The 17,926-nt window shown below is 42.4% G+C and overlaps 1 protein-coding gene across 1 annotated transcript in view; it reads right to left on the bottom strand.

Moving 5' to 3' along the window:
* The window catches only part of PSMD1 (proteasome 26S subunit, non-ATPase 1), a 140,825-nt gene that overhangs the window by 19,563 nt on the left and 103,336 nt on the right, over window positions 1–17,926 (bottom strand). The window contains exons 17-23 of the mRNA XM_082251678.1: window positions 14,294–14,408; window positions 14,070–14,186; window positions 4,900–5,002; window positions 4,328–4,497; window positions 3,464–3,556; window positions 2,444–2,530; window positions 1,109–1,249 (exon numbers count right to left, since the gene is read on the bottom strand). Coding sequence (XP_082107804.1) covers window positions 1,109–1,249; window positions 2,444–2,530; window positions 3,464–3,556; window positions 4,328–4,497; window positions 4,900–5,002; window positions 14,070–14,186; window positions 14,294–14,408 — 826 coding nt within the window. The remainder of the gene's footprint in view (window positions 1–1,108; window positions 1,250–2,443; window positions 2,531–3,463; window positions 3,557–4,327; window positions 4,498–4,899; window positions 5,003–14,069; window positions 14,187–14,293; window positions 14,409–17,926) is intronic.

The following is a 17,926-nucleotide window of genomic DNA, read 5'->3' on the forward strand; positions in this document are numbered from 1 at the left end:
AGCCAGTGAAAGATAGTTCATAAAAGGTGCTTATGTGCTGGAAAATCTGTGCAAAATCATGCTGCCACTGTGTTGTGAAAAACGGTGAATAACCTCTCCCCCAGGATGTTGAACTTACCGGACAAATGGAACCCCTAGACAATACTGTGTAAGGGTCAACCAAGCTTAGTCCAGTAAGGGATCCAGACAATATCCTTTAGGCTGGTCAGAGCCACAGATAGACCTCCAATACGAATACTCAGCAGGATATAGTATTCGTATTGGAGGTCTATCTGTGGCTCTGACCAGTAATGCCACGATTCAAAAGTGCTGATGCCCGAATATGAAGGTAAGCGTTGCGTTTGTAAGACCACAGCGCAAATACAGTGGGATATAAAGTATTGCAATGATCTCCATTTTATTCTCTAGGGTCTCTACTAAAAAAAAATATATATAATGTTTGGGGGTTCCAAGTAATTTTCTTTTTTTTTTGTAATTTTCTAGCAAAATGTACTGATTTAAACTTGTAAACAACAAGTGTCAGAAAAAGGCTTGGTCCTTAAGTGGTTAAGAAAAAAAAATGTATGAAAATATTTTTCCAGAAAAAAAAAAAATGCATTTATTTATTTTTTTCCCATGCCGGAGCCTGCACTCGCGGTCAGTGGATCATGGGGTGCAGTTTCAGGCTCCTGCACACTCTCCCTCCAGCTTTCTGCCCGTACCTCCACACGGGTACAAATTTGGAGGAAGATTGAAAGGATTACGAGTGCACTATATAGGGGCCCTCGTAGTCTACTGAGAACTACAGGATGTCTTCAATGTTGGCAGACTTGCAGTATATTCACAGATTCCTGTGAATGAACAATGTGGCTGTGCGGGCAGAGCTCTGCACAGAAAATCATTTTAAATGTGTGGGAGAAAAACCCCAGCCCACTGTCACAGGGAGATGGGGGGAGCACTGGAATGTCTTACACTCTAAATACGAGTGTAACATGTTCTAAAAATGAACTCGGCATTTAAATATTTATAAATACGCTTATGAAAGGTTCTCATTTTTTATTGCCTCAGTTTAGGTATCAATTCCTCATCAGCATATATAAATTACCCAAAATAATTTGGCTGTACTTACAGGCTTAAAAGGTTGGTAACGGGAGCCCTCTGGCATAGTAAGGACTTTGAGCTGAGCTGGCATTACCCGAGCTGGGTTTTCCAGTAGTTGAAAGTTTGGCTCTGGCTCCTTCTTTTTCTCTTCTTTTTTCTCAGTTTCATCCTGAAACATACAGGAACATATAAAATTAGGTGTAAAATTAACCTATATGCAGATAATCAGTGGTAGTGTCACACACAATTAGCACTGTAATAATGCCTTTGTGCCCATAACAGACCATGAGAAGGGCCATCATTGCAAATCATGAGGCCCTGTACAGTTTACCTAGACATTTCGGTGTGGTATGGACTTTGGTTGGGGGGGGGGGGGGGGTAATGGCAAACAAAAAAAAAAAAAATTTCCAAGGCTTGGCTCCCGCTGACTAACACGCTGCTTACCCCACTGCTAAAATAAACTAAGGGGAAGGGTCACCCGATGAGAGAGAGAAGGTCTTGTCGTGGGATTTTTCTATTGCATGCTGGTGCCGTTCATCGTGATTGACAATGGATTTAAATCTGGGACATTTTTCTTTTAAATAAAGGCCGTGCACGTGGGGTGAGGCCACCAGATACCAGGCACGATATTTTAACAGGCACTTGCTCCTGTTTACAGACATTCACAAACTAAGAGCCGGTTCACACTACCACGACTCAGTCGCCCCGACTTTGAAGTCGCCCGTGCAGCACGACTTCATCGCGGCTTGCAAAACGACATCTCATAATAGAAGTCAATGCAAGTCGCTCCGACTTCACCCAAAAGTAGTGCAGGAGCCTTTTTCTAAGTCAGAGCGTCTTGAGTCGCTCTGATTAGAACGGTTCCATTGCACAGCATGGAGCGCTACTTGTCAGGCGACCAAGAGTAGTGTGAACAAGGTCTAAAGCAAAAAAAAAAAAAAAAAACACAGCTCCCAGTGGTTGCTCTGTTGGGGGGAGGGCTGCAACAAAGCTGGTCGTAGGGGGGAAAACCACAGGCAACCCCTGCTGAGCCTGGGCTCCCCATTCCCTGGTAACCCAAAGGGGCCCGGTATGGCAGGGCTGGTTGTACCAACCCTATCAACAGCCCTGTCTATGGGTACAAAAAAAAAAATCCCTTAACCTTAAATCACCGCTATCATGTTAAAAATTTCTGCTGATTCCATATAGTTCAAGCCATGTGAAAATCCTATTGGGTCAAAATCTTTATTATGAAATTCAATGTGCAAGTATATATGTACATGGATTTGGCTTCTGAGGGCACTGTGATCAGCATCATAACGCAGTCAATAAGAGATTTAGTTCGCCCTGTAGTTCATTAGGGTACATTGCTGATGAAACATACCACTTCCATTTTTTCCTCCTCTTTCTTTTCCTTTTCTTTTTCCTTCTTCTTTGCTTTAGCTGTTATGGACAGGACGGCAGTGGATACCTAAGGGTAGATGGGAAAATTACATTAAAAGGCACAATAACCTCAAAATACTATTCTGCTTTTGACTACCAAATGGAACCATATATGTTCAATACAGGGCCATATTTTTCTATTAGGTCACTTCAAGAAGATTTTAGAAAATTGGGGGATAAAAGGTTTTCCTCCTATGTACATATACTTTAATTTCTTCAATACTGAGAAGTTTCACCCCCTTTTCCTGCCTAGGCCATTTTTCAGCTCTGTCACATTTTGAATGACAATTGCACGGCCATGCAACTCTGTACCCAAATAAACTTTTTATCATTTGTTGGGACAGATAGAGCTTTTGGTAGCATTTATTCACCCCTGGGTTTTTCATTGCTTAAAAAAAAATACATAAGAATGAAAATTAAAAAAAAAAAAAAAAAAAAAAAAAAGTTTGTTTCTTTTAGAAAATTTTGTAATTAAGTAATTTTTCTCCTTCACTTATGTGCGCTGATGGGCACTGACTTGCGCTGCACGACGAATCGTGGCACTGATCAGTGCAGGTCTGCCCTGTGAGGAAATACCGCTAATTGACTCTTTTCCCACACTGTTAGTGTGAGGAGAGGAAAGCTGATAACCGGGCATTTTCTTGCTTACATGTGAGGAGCTGCGATTGGACACAGCTGATCACATGGGTAAAGAGCTGTGTCATCAACTCTAGAGATAGTGGATGCGCTGTGTCCCTGCCAATTGCCGCTCTGCACACCTCCGCAAGGGCAGCGAGAGTGGGAAGACGCCATATGACGTCGTTCTACAAGAGAGCCACCCCGCTGCTGTCATTTTTCTATATGGCAGATGGGAAGTGGTTAAAGTACACTATGAAAGATATGTCAAAGTACTGTATTCAAGTTTTGCAACACTTAGAACACATCATTTACAAATATATAATAAACTCATGTCAGTACCTACCTTCTCTTTTTCTTTTTCTTTCGGTACCTCCAAAGGAGCTGGGTAGGCAAATGTTGAAGGCTTGCAATTTGACCTGTACTGAACCTTAGGCATCTGTAAAAATGAAAACAGAAATGAAGAACTGTGACAAATAAACAAAACAAGGAACCAAAAAACCCTTTCCTATAGATCGTATGATCAACTTGTGGCGGTGAACATTCCGCATACATAAATGTCTATCATAAGCAAGAGTCCAGGCATAAGTCCATAATGTTACATTGTCAATTTAGGGAGCAGAGGGAGGCAAGTAACGATCAAACAATTACCAGCCAATTAATTATGTCTCCAGAAAATATGGAAAGCCAGAAATACATTCAAGCATTTTATTATGCATCTAAAAAAAGAACAAACTCTGCTAATGAAGAGGTATTTAGCAGCTGAATGCCACTTTCCAGATGTCAAGGCCATTAGCACTCTCTGTATATAGTAGTGTCCACCCAACAACGTCATACTCACAGCATTAGATATTAATTTGGTAACATTACAGCTTTAACGTAAAGAGCTACTTTATACACGTAGCACAACAAATTGAACACCTTTCTGAAAGGAGTACAAAGCAGGAAGGAGTTAATAAATCTCATTAACAGTGCTGTCTATCATTACTATGAGTTGCTAATGAGTGGGGAGTGATCCGGCATCATAAGGTCTGTAAGAGGATTATGCATTTCTCTTTTAAGTTTAGGGGGACTTGTGATACTACATTTACTGTAACTCATTCACTGCTACAATTAATGACAACTTGAACCCACCGATTTGAAACTGAGAAATGCAATAAACAAAACTATCTACTATACATATATATGTAATGGGGCTGAAGGCACTCACCTTTAAGTCTTTATTCAGGCCAATTACACAGGTTGGAGTAAAAGATAAAGATAGGAAGTGCGAAAGGGGGAACCAAAACCAGAACTGAGTGAACACCAAAACTCCTACTACTGATGGCATGTGAGTGTGGCCAGTGCGAGACTGCAGTGAAATGGTAACATTGTGTCCACCTGCACAAAAAAAAAAAAAGCGCAGTGCATTTATTCCTCTTCAAAATACAAACCCTTGTAAGAGTAGTTATTAGTTAATTGCAAGAATAAACTGTGTGTGGCAGCGGAAAGGTTAAATCAGCATTTGAAGGCCAGTCAATTCTTTCATCAGAGCAGGGTGAAGAGGGCAGCAGGCAAGGCCATTACCGCCAAGGGGCCAGGTGCAGTCATCTAATATCATTATAAAGCCATTATCTGCTGGCTTCTAGAGAAAAGTAATGTATACAAGTGACATCCCCGCAATGAGAATAACCCCTTGGGCACTGGATGGCTTCCAGTAAAATTGACTGAAAAGCGAAGGCCTATGAATTACAGACAAAACTATGAATGATCATATCTGCACACTAAACACTTTCCAAATACCTGCATCAAGGATTCCTTGAGCCAGTATAGCGCCAAACTTTGCCATGACATCATCATGCTTGTCATTAATCACTTTGGAGTACAACTGTCGAAATTGGCTAACCTGAAAAACAGATTTAAAGGGGAGAAAATTTAAATCATAAAGCAAAGCCCGCAGAAGCAATAGGCAAAAACTGTATGCAAAGTGCAATAATAAAAGTGTAAAATGCACTTAACCGCTACCAACCCCAAACTTCAGTTTACTACAGTCAAAAAGGGGACTAACGAGTGGTTCATGTGCAATACACAGTTTGCACATTGTTCTTTGTCTTACCAAATTAGACTGTTAAAGTTTATATTTGCAATAAATGGTTATGGCAATTTTTAGGTTAAAGAATGAAGATTGTTTTTTAGAAATACATGCCTATCCAGCAGATATGGTTTGCTCATAAGCCCTCCTAATTAGGTATGCGTCTTTACTCTTTAATACAGAGAAGTACATTTCACGTATACAATTGCTACTAGAACACTATAGGTGCACGTAGCAAGAGTGACAAGTACATCTCCTTGCACATTCTGCATTCTGAACTATAATCATATCTTTAGGAAGCAGGAATACAACGAGGCAGATGCGCACCAGACCTAATGCTCCGGTGGCGCCTGCTTGCTTGAAGGACCATGTTCAGGATGCCGGACATTAGTATTGTCATTGCTACAGCTTGTAACGGCATACTGACAAGTAAAGGGGCGATGAGGTCTTTAGATTTACTACAGTCATGATACGATGCTGTTCTGGAGGGTATCTTCCTGGCATGGAGGTTTGCTTCTCTCAACCTCCATTTGTTTCATTACGCAATGATCATCCAAGAGGAGGCTGTGGGTGCAAGTATTTAGCTCACTATAAAGATTCTGTTCTTTACTTGAATCTACCTCTGGAAACATAGACTTTATTATCTCTTTTATAGACTGTTTATTTAATTTTGGCATGAAGTTCTCCCAGACTGCTGCATACCAAGGTAGGAAAACAATCTGTGTCCAAGAAAAAAACATAGGGAGTTAGGCAAAGAGCTATTTAGAATAAGTGTAATAGACTACCAGCTAGAACAGGCATGGAAAGCTGATGTAATATTTATGAAGGGGAAAAATTCTTAAGTACACAAGCAGTGTCAAGACCATGTTGTAGTGGATCCACAAGTTGTGGTCCACGTGCTTCCCTTATTACAGCTCATTGAAGTCAGTCTGCAAACCTCACTGGGCTGCTTCACTTTGTGCATCAGTAAAATACAGACAAGCTTGAATTGTAAAAGGCGCCAGAACTTAAATAGGAGAATGATCAAAGAAGTATCCAACCTACGGATATAGGTTAAAAAACGGGGAGGAAAAAAAAAAAAAAAAGTGGGAACTGAATGAAAGGGTGAGATATTACCAGTGTAAATATAAATGGTTAGGGCAGTCAGTGTGAGATGAAATGCAAGTCTCAAACTAAGAGCAAGATAGTGTTGTGGGGGGGGGGGGGGTTGTAAAATGCCATGCTAATTAGAGTTACATCAAGTCTCCTTTAAATGAAATGTATGTAAACCCAAAAAATGTCCTTTTCTTTGATCCCACTCCCTTTCCAACTGTTAAATATACTATTACAACCTCACACCTTATCAGTTGTAGCAAGAAGTACAACCATAGCATATGAGAGGAGATAGGTGTGTTCCTTAATTGAGTCTGAGAAAAAGGATTTTCTCAGAGCCAAAAGGTGGCCTATGCCTGATGCTGAAAGGACAAAGCACTAACTAACCTGATAGAGCGTGTCTTAAGAGGGAGGTAGGAACACTGTTCTTCAAATCAAACTCAAATGACAACTTAACTAATCCACCTAGCAATGGCAGAGCAAGCAGCACAAGAAGCATGTCAAGACGTGGCGATATGAAGGAGAAAGGGTGATAGTCTTACTATAAGGCCTCATGCACACTGGACGTCATCAAAACGCCAGTAGAAAACTGTAGCTGTAGGAGTTTTTCCGCTGTTTTGCAGTAGCATTTTTCAGCTGTAGAGTTGTTTATTTTTTTAGCTAAACAATACCCCCACAAAAGATTATGGTTCAAAAACATTGATAAAGGCAGAATAGCCAGGTTTTTTTTTTAAGCAATTTTCAGCATTTAAGCTTTTATCAGAGTTAAGAGTTTTTACAGCTGAAAAACTTCCAGCCAGAAAACACCCCCGCCAGAAACTGTTTATAACAGCCTATGTGTGTATGGACACATAGGATAACATGCTGGGGAGTTTACTAGTTGCAGGAAAAAAAAACGTCTGATGCCAAAAACAGCAGCTGTAAAAACGTCCAGTGTGCATGAGGCCTAAAAAGGTATGGTTCCCTGCCGAGGATCCACCCATGAAGAAGGGGAAGAGGGTGTAATGGGGCACAGGGTTGAAAGAAAGAAATAAAGATAAACAAGGTGCCCCCTCCTCCCCGACATTGCCAGAGCCAGGATGTAAAATATTTTAGGAAGATGGTCAAAACATGCACGAGAAACAGAAGTTAGTGTAATGTATTTTGGGAAGGAGGAGGATACAAATTCCATCCAGTAAAACCATAAGAGAAAGACAGTAATGATTGCTAGTGGCTATTGCAGTCGCTTGTGATAATCAGAAGTAAATCTGGCAGGCTGGTTATACCCCTAGTTGTACCCAAGTTGATCAACCGTTCAACTTGGTACATTCAGCCTGCCTATTAACTGCCTATTCCCCTGTCCGAGAGAACATCTACAACTGCTCCCCAGCCCAACAGGCTGCCATGTTCCACTTTCGTAGTAAACTTTTCTCAATACTGAACAATGCTGTCCCCATACAGGACTGGCGCTATCAATAATTGGACCATAAAAGTCATAGGTGGTTTAGGCAGTTTAAGATACATCATGCTGGAAACCTTTGGGTGCGCAGACTCAGGCTTCTCTAACGCTAAGCACAAGTGTACATCATCAAGGGGAAGATATTGTATCCTTGGATGAAATCTTCACTACAGGCATTTCATCCTGAACCAATTCCTCAGAAGGGAGGGGGTCATCCTCTTTGCCATCACCTCCTCTTTAGGCTCAAAGGAAAAGCGAAAGACTGATTCAGGAGGTGATGTTGAAGGGGAACAGCTGTGACTCCTATCTATGGACTTGATATGGCCTAAAATTCTGCACACAACTTCTGACTTTGTGGCAGACAATACCTCTATGGATAGGAAAGAGGAAGCTTGGATGATAGAAAGGCCAGCAGAATGGCCAGAGGAAGGCAGGGAGTCAGATCAGAGGCAACCATCAAAGTAAAGGGTACTAGGGCCCGAACTGTTTCAACTCCATTTGAGCTAGGTACTGAGCCTGAGCTAGTGAGTTCATCTGACCCATTTCCCTCACACTTGTGATCCAACATGCTTGTGAAATCTGTAAAGGGAAGGTAACAGTGCCAAGCAAACCGTAGGCTGATGTGAACCCCAGTAGTGTGGAGAAATTTCTGCACCGTGAAAATGAAGGCGAACCTGGAGCTGTTACGGTTCAAAAATCACATCCAGAAAGAGGCAGGGTTTACAGCCACATTTAACCAAATGGAGAGCAAGGTGGCATAAGCGCACTAGGTTCCACGATGGAAAGGTAATGCAGGTACAGCAGCGCTGAGCACAGGCACACAAATAAAAGACATGATGCCAACATTTCAAATCAAACCGGTGCTCCTGACTATTAGATGTGACCACCAGAGGTTGCTAGCCCCAAAGGGGTTTAGGAGATAAAGGGCATCTAGGGCAGGAATGTTTAAAGGGCTCCCGTCCTGTATTCTTTACTGTAGTTTTGCTCGCAGACAGGGGATCTGCTTTAGTCAGGCCATGGACTTGGACTGTAAGGCGCCCTGCAATTAATGCCTTACATTGCACTGTGGGCCAAGGGGAGTTTCTAAAGCAGGGCTCGACAAACCCCGGGCGCCAGGTCGCATTGGCGACTAGAATTAGCGACCTGGCGCCTGGGGTGCCCTGCAGGAGGTGTCCTGTCCCTTTTGCGCCCCCCACCTGCTCCCCAAGTGCACGGACTACCACGCCGTCCGAAAATTGAGGCCCCGGCTTTTCGGCCTTCTTCTGTGAGATGAGAGAGGCTTCCAACGGGGAACTGGCGCCCTCTTGAGGTGGCCGGGAGTTTCACAAGCAGTCACTAATGACTGTTTCCACTGCCTGCTCTCAATGCCTGTTTCCACTGCCTGTTCTCAATGCCTGCCCAAAGGAGATGAGATGGAAGTTTTTGCAGGCTTCATCTCCCTGTCCACTTACCTTTGCTTAAAAAGGTAAATGGACAGGGAGTGTGGTTATTATTTAAAAAATAAATAATTTTTTTTTTTCAATTATTGAAAAAAATATATATATATATATTTTTTTTATCATCTCCCTGCCATGCCACAGCCACACAGCTGAAGGCCCCTTTCACACAGGCTGTCTGATCAGGTCTGCCTGTCAGTTTCTCAGGCAGACCTGATAGGACCCTTCAGTCTCCTCTATGGAGCGGTAATCTGCCGCCATCTGATCCTGTCCGCCAAAAACAGACGGATGGTGGTTCTATTTTCTATCCATCCTGTGGATCGGATCAGATGGCATCGGATGGAAACAGACAGACGGTCTGTTTCCATCCAATTGCCCTATAGAGGAGAGCGGGGTTATAGTCGTATTTATAGGTAAATTTAGTATCAGTTTTTTTTTAAAAATAAAGCTTGGTTGTTAGTTTAAAAAAAAAAAAAAAAACTGGCTCCTAACTTTTAGCTGGCTCCTAGATTTCAGGCAAATTTGTCAAGCCCTGATCTAAAGTGAGATTCAGTATGTCAGCAACATTGCAGGCTAGTACTCCTTCAATCTGGTGGGGGTCTGAAAATGGTCCCTCAAGGCTCTGCTGAGAAGATGCAGTAGGAATTTCAATGGCTATGGTGTAGCAGGAATATTGATAGAAGGATCATCCCCAAAGAGGGATAAACTCCCAAAGGAGGAAGGTAAGTTTTTCTCAGCAGAGGTCCATCACTTAAGGACAAAAGCAAAACCTAAGGCTATCTGGGAGTGGGAGGGGTGGAATAGGGGGGATGTCTCAGCAGTCTTTTTCTAGTGTACAATTACCGAAAGGCAGCTGCATATAACCCAGTGGTAAGGACTACAGATTAGGTATCCCGTACTGTACGACTAAGAAACACGTTTTCAACATTCAATGATAAATCTTGTAGGAAGATGATTTACTACCTTTAGGCACGTCATGATTACAGAATCTGAAATGCCCCTTCTCTCATAACCTGGGATTCAACAGCCAGGCTGGCAAAGCCATTAACCGAGATGCAGGGTGGAAAATCTGTCCTTGAGATAACCGATGTGCCTGAACTGGTGGAGGCCACAGGGTGTTGACTAACAAACAAGAGGTACCACAGTCTTCCGAGCCAATCTGGAGCTATGAGAATGTCTGGAATGCTTTTGGACTGGATCCTTTTAAGCAAGAAGAGGTAAACATTTTAGCTGAGAAAAAGCATAGATAAGGGTATACTGCTCATACAGCGCCATATTCATGGTCAGGTTCCGTGTCCTGGAAACAAATCTGTCATGCTTCTTGTTGAAACAAGAGATTTGTAAATCTGCAATCTGCAACTGGCAACCCCCACCGCAGACATATGTCTCCCTGAACATCCCTGAATGAAGAAACCATTCCCCACCAAGTTCAGATATAGTATGCTGAGAAAATCTGCCTACCAGTTTTCCACCCAGGGAATGTGTACGGCAGAAATTGCTGTCTGCTCATAACCGAATCAATTGTACCTTAATCAATATAGCATTCCAAATGAACCAAGACCGGTTGCCCATTCAGAAGTAAAGTCCAGTGAAGTAATTAGAAGTAAAAAAGTATTGACAGATCTATTGCTTGTTAACTCCAAAATATTGATTAGAAGTGTTAATTCCTACTGAGACCAACAATCCTAAAAAGTCAGCAGGTGTAAAATGATCAATCAATAAGACTAAGGCCTATCATGACTATCTTCCATTTTAAGGGTAGAAAAAAACCTGGCTTCTTACAAAGGGAAGAGTAGTAGCCAACCTGACAGAGGCTTGTTTGTATAACTGAATCACTTCGTCAGACGACAGACTACATTTATACAATGCCAAAAGAATGTTCAGTTGAAAGATTCTTAAGTGGAATGGAGTAAATAGAATGGATTCAAAAAGGCAGATACCACCAATACCATTTACACGCATGCAACTCTGCAGAAAGGTAAGACATAGGGATTGAAGTTGCAGAATTTGATCCGGCAGTTATTTCAACTTCTCCAAGGGAAAGACGACCTTAGCCTAAGGGGTATCCAGGAGAGTATGTGAAAGTACTCCAAGCAATGACCCGGAAATAAAGAGGACTTTTCCCATGTTAAGGATCCATCTGAAGCCCTCCAATTTCAACATTGTGAAAGAAACATTGAAGTGCAGGGTCAGGGAGGTCGGCTTCTGCAAGCAGCAGATGTTCCAGGATTGGCCAGGTTATCTGTGAGGGTGGCCCATTATATGGAGGTGAATTTACCCCATGTTTAGATCACTTGATTTGCAAAGGATGTTTAAAACCCTGGTAGGCCAAGGAGAAGGCCTGTGAGTCAGGGAACTTGGACCCAACTTGGAGAAGAAGAAGAAACAGTTGTTTTCTTTTTTTACATGTCTGGGATAAATAGTCATTCACCCATCAAGTTTTTGTAAATAATTTTTTTAATGTGGAGCCCAAAATACTGTTTTCCCAAAAGGGTAGCCATAACAAAACATTTTTTACCGATCTGGACAGAAAAAGGCTTACCCAAGACATAACCAGGCTAGCACCCTGATCTCCACTGAACATAAAAGTTTACAATCATATAATCAGCACAATCAATAGGAAGCTGGCTAGTCCCTGGTTAAAGATTTTAAGCAGTCAGCAAAGGTCTGGGAAAGAAGTACAAAGCGGAGCATGGGTTGAAAAGGCAGCTCCCGCCAAAAAGTGGCTGCTTCCAATTTCTTGCCAGTAGGGTCCTTAAAGGACAGAGCATCTTCTATATGAATGTTTCGAGCGCTGTTAACATGGAATAAGGGTCGATGAGGAAATACATTTATAGAAAGTTTGCGTACATGAGAAACAAGCCCAGGCACCATACATGGCTCCAAATTAGGAAGAACAATGCTTAATTTAAAAAGAATATAGTTTCCTTTGTTTGATGAAACAGTTGGTGGCTGAAACTCATCTGGCAAAATCTCATCCTTCAAAAGAAGGGGTGGGGGCAGACTCCGTGTCCAACAAAGAATTCTCTAGAAAATCCTATAGGGTCACAAATATTACATAGCTCTATGAGATATTTTCCTGCTAAAAGTGGAGGTGAACATTTTACACCTCTGATAAGGAGGAGCAACAAGTTGCACTAAGACATAAATCTTTCCATAACAGAAGACACCTACACTGTAATAAATTACTTGAAAATGAAGGGGGTGTAAAGGGGATGGAGAACGTCAGAAATGATCTCCGAAACAGGTGGATCTGGCTGGGATTCGTGCAAAATGCAGAACACAAAATCCTTCCATGCGCCAAGCACAATCTTACACAGTGCAAATTAGGTCCTGAATAGGAGGGTTACCCACTGCAGTAATGTGACCGCCCTTCTGTTTGGCACCAGACATGTTGTAAGCTTCAGAAGAATGTGGCACCTTAACTAAAAGCTACCAAACTCCCCCAGAAATACTAAAAACTAGCAGACCTTAGGAAGTATTCGGAAGAATAGTAGCCTATGGAAAGTGACCACAGTCACTACAGGCAGAGCACCAGGTGCACATGGACTGTCTGCTGCTCAATTTGCTGTGTTCCCAATAACCTGGCTGTCTAAAGGTTCAAATTGTCTATGGGCAGGCTGACTGTACCCAAATCGATCAATCAATTTGGGTACAACCAGCATGCACTACTCACAGAAGCGTTCTCTCTTCAAAATCAAAAGAAGCAGAATTGAACAACCCTCCCCTTTCAACCAGGAATAAAAATTGGCATTTTCCATTCACAAAAACAAAACTATGTAATTGTATAACCCAGTACAGAGAAAGAAAGAGATACTAATCCCCCTTACAAGTGCCTAGCCAGAACTGTAAATCAGAAGTTTGCACTACTCCCCTGTCAGCTAATAAACTGCCCTTACCTGAAAAGTAGAGTCATGCGCTAACTGGAAAACAGAAGGATTTTGTCAATGCGGACTGCAGGACAGTCACAGAATACTTTCTGAACTGGAGAAAATCTGTACTCCTTGGCTAACTGGAAAGACTTCCAGGATTCCAATATCTGGTCCAAATCTAGCAGTAGCAGTTAATAGTAGAAAAATCTTCCAATTCAAGAAAAAAATATATAGCGGAAAGGAAAGACATCAATTTGACTAACGACACTAAGCAAACCTGAGAATGTGTGAGGTGGGAGTGTTTTATAACTTCAAGGGGACTGGCCTTTAGTTTTCTATGTGCCTAAGGTCCATTTCTCCTGTAAGTGGCAGTATAAACCCTAGGTTGCTTATTATTACCATGCTGTGTCCCTTAATGCACATTAATTAAATCTTGTTATTGGAATAGATACACTCTAAACATTATAAAGACAGGAAGCAATCTAAGACCTTAAAATCAGAAGTCCAAATGTGGCATGTGGTATTGGCCCCAGAGGCCCACAGACTGCAAAGTGTGTACAGAGTTAAATGGCTCAAGAAGTCCATGTAAAAGTGTTTGCTTTGCCCGATCCAGTTCAACTTCTTACCACAGTGCTAAATTTACAGATTCTGGATGTACTTCACCCTCCTGCACCTGTATGTGTGCACCTTAATGGAGAAGGATAGAACATTCCATGGAAGAAGAAAAGCTTTACCGAAGCCATGTAGACAAGCATGTAATGAAACATAGTATGCAGATCTTGGCAAAAATGAGAAAAAAAAAAAAAAAAAAACAGTACAGTGCTTGGAAATTAGGTTGCATATATAAGATGCAGCAGTAGAGTTAAAGAACATTTTTAACTAAAACCATGAAGGCAATGAAGTCTATGCGCAGATTGACAAGAGGTGGTATAGCCAAGGTGAGACATGAGTAAAACCAACCTCGAGTCTGTAAGGTAATTCTTTACAGTTCAGTAAGAAAACAACATATTGCCACATAGCCTTATCCTATTGTTTTCACACACCTTTGGACAGGTAACTTCTGTCTGCTGGATCATGATCAGGGCAGAGGAGATCAGCGCACCTTGACGCACATAATTCACTGGGTCATTTGTCATTGGTTCAAGTAGATTAATGGCTTCCTGCAATCATGAGACAGAAATTGTGGTTTACAAGTTCACATAATATTCAAAGATATATGCTGTAAATGAGGCTTCAGGTAAGAGTCAACAAGAAATGTAATTCTTACCTTATTCCCAGTACCAGAGCAGCAGATGCCCAAAGCCATGGCTGCTCCATACCGCACATGAGGATTGTAGCTTTCGGACAGCAATGATACTACACTTGGACATTGTTCGGGTGTTCTGTAGAAGGAATAGAAACTCTGGGTTACAATAAGTTCTCGCAAAAATATAAAAGACAGGGAAGTTTCAACAGATCTGCATCGAGTACAATGCAAGAAATAGGACTACATGACACTACTCCAGCTGTAACAACATAAACCTTAGCTACAAGTTAAGATGTATGCTGACATTTGTAGTTCCATACAAATATGATTCAGAGATTAAAAATACTGTAAAATTGGATAAAGTGGATTTTTTTTAAATGGTTAATATTGATTGATAAAGTAAACAGAACTAATATCAGTCCAGTATGTGTGTCCACAGAAGAAATGTCCATGCACACAAAGCAATTCCATTGTGAATTGTAAATTAAATATTAATTAAATAATAATTAAAATAATTAAATTACTATATAGTGTAAAAAAAAAAAAAACTCCTCTCTGTGCTCCCACACAAGTGCCCTGGTATCTAATGTATGCTAGCTGCTCATTTTGGGATTTTACCCTCAAGAAAATCTTAAACTTTATCTGTTTACTAACTTTAAAAATAAAAAATTGCACTAGTTTTAAACGTTTTGAGCACGTGAGCATGGAAAAGGGACCACTAGTACAACCGCCGATATTTCACCCTAATAGCACTTACTACTGGTTGAAAAGGATGGGAATAAACTGAAGAGACTTCTTCAAAAGAGGCTGCCATTAGCCATGTAACTCTCATGCAAAAGGGAAGAGTTGATTGCCTGAAAAGTCTGGAGGCTGGTAGCAGAAAGTTTGAAGTTTTTCTTGGTATTGTAAAAAACACTGGCTTGAGGATCAAACCCAGATATCTCAGGTTATGAATTGCAGGTTCAGGATTTTAACCATACCTTTTTCAGGGTCTGAACCATCCGCACCACACTGTTTGGTTAGGATCTGTGCCAACCGTTCCTTCAATAGAAACTTGTTCAGACATCCCACAACAGAGATGCCCTGGGAGTATAACAAGTCAAACACAGGGGCTAGAACCATGGTGAACACACAGGGTGGGAGAGTGAAAGGCAGTCACTGGCAATAGCAATCGATGTGCTGGAAACTGGGACATTCAAGTACGCATACTTGATGACTATGGAGGCAAGAAAGTGTCCCTAATAAAAGGGAGACAATGACAGGCCTTGTGTTGAACTTTTGGTAATGAACGAAGACATTCAGGACCTTGAGATCCAAGATGGGGCACTTGACCCCTTTGGATTATGAAACTGAAAAATTATGGAATAAACCTATGAAACCTTTTTGAAGACAGGAACTATGAAGATAACACCCTGTTCTAGAAGACCTGCGGGAGCTGCATGGAGGTCTGCTAATAATAGCAGTGACATCAAAAGTGTGGAAGACATGAAGCAAGGAGAGAGTTGGGAATAGAACACTTTGTGAAAACGACCTGCCAAACCAGGGTCACAAAGTTTACGGCCCAGGGTTTGTAGCTGAAAGTGCTCCTCCTCCTTGGCTTTAGAATCTGAATCCTGGATGTAACAAACTGAACTATTCTTTCCCTCAAAGGAGAGAAGCCTAGGCTTTTTTAGCTGAGAGTATCCCCCTTACCCTCAATAACATCCTTTTAAAGCAGCTCGGAAAAATAGAATTTTTGCAAAATCTTACCGTAAAATTATTTTCTCTGAGTCCTCTGACAGTCATCGCCGCTCTTAATTCATTACGATTGGGTAATGGCTGTGCACTCTAGGAGTAAGCTAGGCAGTTATTAAACAGTTGACAGTTTTTTTTAACCAGACACACCTCTAGGGGGCTGTCCTACAGACATTATCCCTCAGTTACTTCCTGTATCTAATCAGTTTCGTAGCAAGCAGTACTGCAAGGCAAACACAACCCCATATCTATAAAAATAGACACCAGAGGGGCGGGGGCGACGACTGTCAGAGGACTCAGAAAATAATTTTACGTTAAGATTTTACAAAAATTCGATTTTCTCTTATGTCCTCTGACAGTCGTCGCCGCTCTTAATTCATTACGATTGGGATGTCCCAAAGCAGTACCAAGGTGTGAGGGGTGGGGAAAAACGCAACCATCAAGAGGTAACGAAGGCCACCCCAGGCAAAAAACATTGCTCTTAAAAAGGAACTGGAAAAAAAACAGGACCCAAAAAAAACCAAAGAAGAGCCAAAAACTCTTAACAACTGCCGCACTTAAAACCTTTGCGGCCAAAAGAAGCATCCGAGGATGCCAAAACATCAAGTTTGTAAAACTTTGCAGAGGTGTGCTCAGACGACCAAGTCGCCGCCTTACACACCTGAGCCATAGAAGCCTGACGGCGAAAAGCCCAAGAGGCCCCGATGGCCCGAGTGGAATGAGCCTTTACAGGGAAAGGAGGAACCTGACCCTTAACGGAATAGGCCTGAACCACAATCTGACTGATCCATTTTGAAATGGTTGCTGCGGACGCAGCGAAGCCCTTCCGAGTTCCCTCAGGAAGAACAAACAAGGAATCAGATTTTCTGATAGACTCCGTGACAGATAGGTAAACCCTAATAGCCCGTACCACAGCTAAAGACTGCAAGCCCACGTCTTTAGGATGCTCAGGCTTAGCACAGAGCAAAGGCAGAACAATATCTGCATTAAGGTGGAAGGAAGAGACCGCCTTGGGCAAAAAAAACGACTAGTTTAGTCGCAAGACTACCTTGACCCTATGTAGCACCAGGTAAGGTGAACAGCAAGACGAGGCTGCCATCTCGGACACTCTGCGAGCAGATGTGATAGCGCCCAAGAAGGCAACCTTCTGAATAAAACAGGCAGAGGAATATCTCAGACGTCCTCAATAGGAGGTAGTTTCAAAACTTACAACACCAAATGCAAGACCCAAGGAGGCAACGGAGCCTTCCTTGGGGGAGCCAAATGACGCACCCCCTGAATGAAAGTGCGAAGCAACAGATTGGTCGCCAGGGGACGCTGGAAATGGATGGCCAAAGCCGACAACTGGCCCACAATCTTGTCCAGCGTAAACGCTGATCTACCCCTTCCCGCAGGAAGGGCAAGACCTTCGTTACTGAGAAGCCACGCGGGTGAAAACCCCGCAAATCACACCAAGCAAAATAGGCTTTTCAGGTGCGATGATAAATCGTCCCGGAAACCGCTTTCCGAGCCTTCAGCAATGCAGGGATAACCACAGTCGGAAGACCCCCATCCCTCAGGACGTGGCTTTCAACAGCCACGCCGGTAAAGCTAGCGACCGTAAAGCAGGATGGAAGATCCGCTCTTGAGACAGAAGATAGTCTCGCAATGGTAGCCGCCAAGGAGCTTCGACGGCCATTGTATGATGACTATGCACCATGACCGACGTGGCCAGTCTGGGGCCACCAGAACCACCGAGATTTGTTCCGACGCCACTTGGCGAAGGAACCTGGATACCAGTTGAATCGGAGGGAAGGCATACCTCAGTCGATACTGATGCCAAGGAATCCCCAACGCATCCGTGGCGTCCGCCAGAGGATCGCGTGTTCTGGACACAAACCTTGTCAGTTTGTTGTTCGGACGGGACGTAAACGGATCCAC

The sequence above is a fragment of the Pelophylax lessonae genome (genome assembly GCF_965119305.1).
Source record: "Pelophylax lessonae genome assembly, chromosome: 3".
Lineage (NCBI taxonomy): Eukaryota > Metazoa > Chordata > Amphibia > Anura > Ranidae > Pelophylax > Pelophylax lessonae.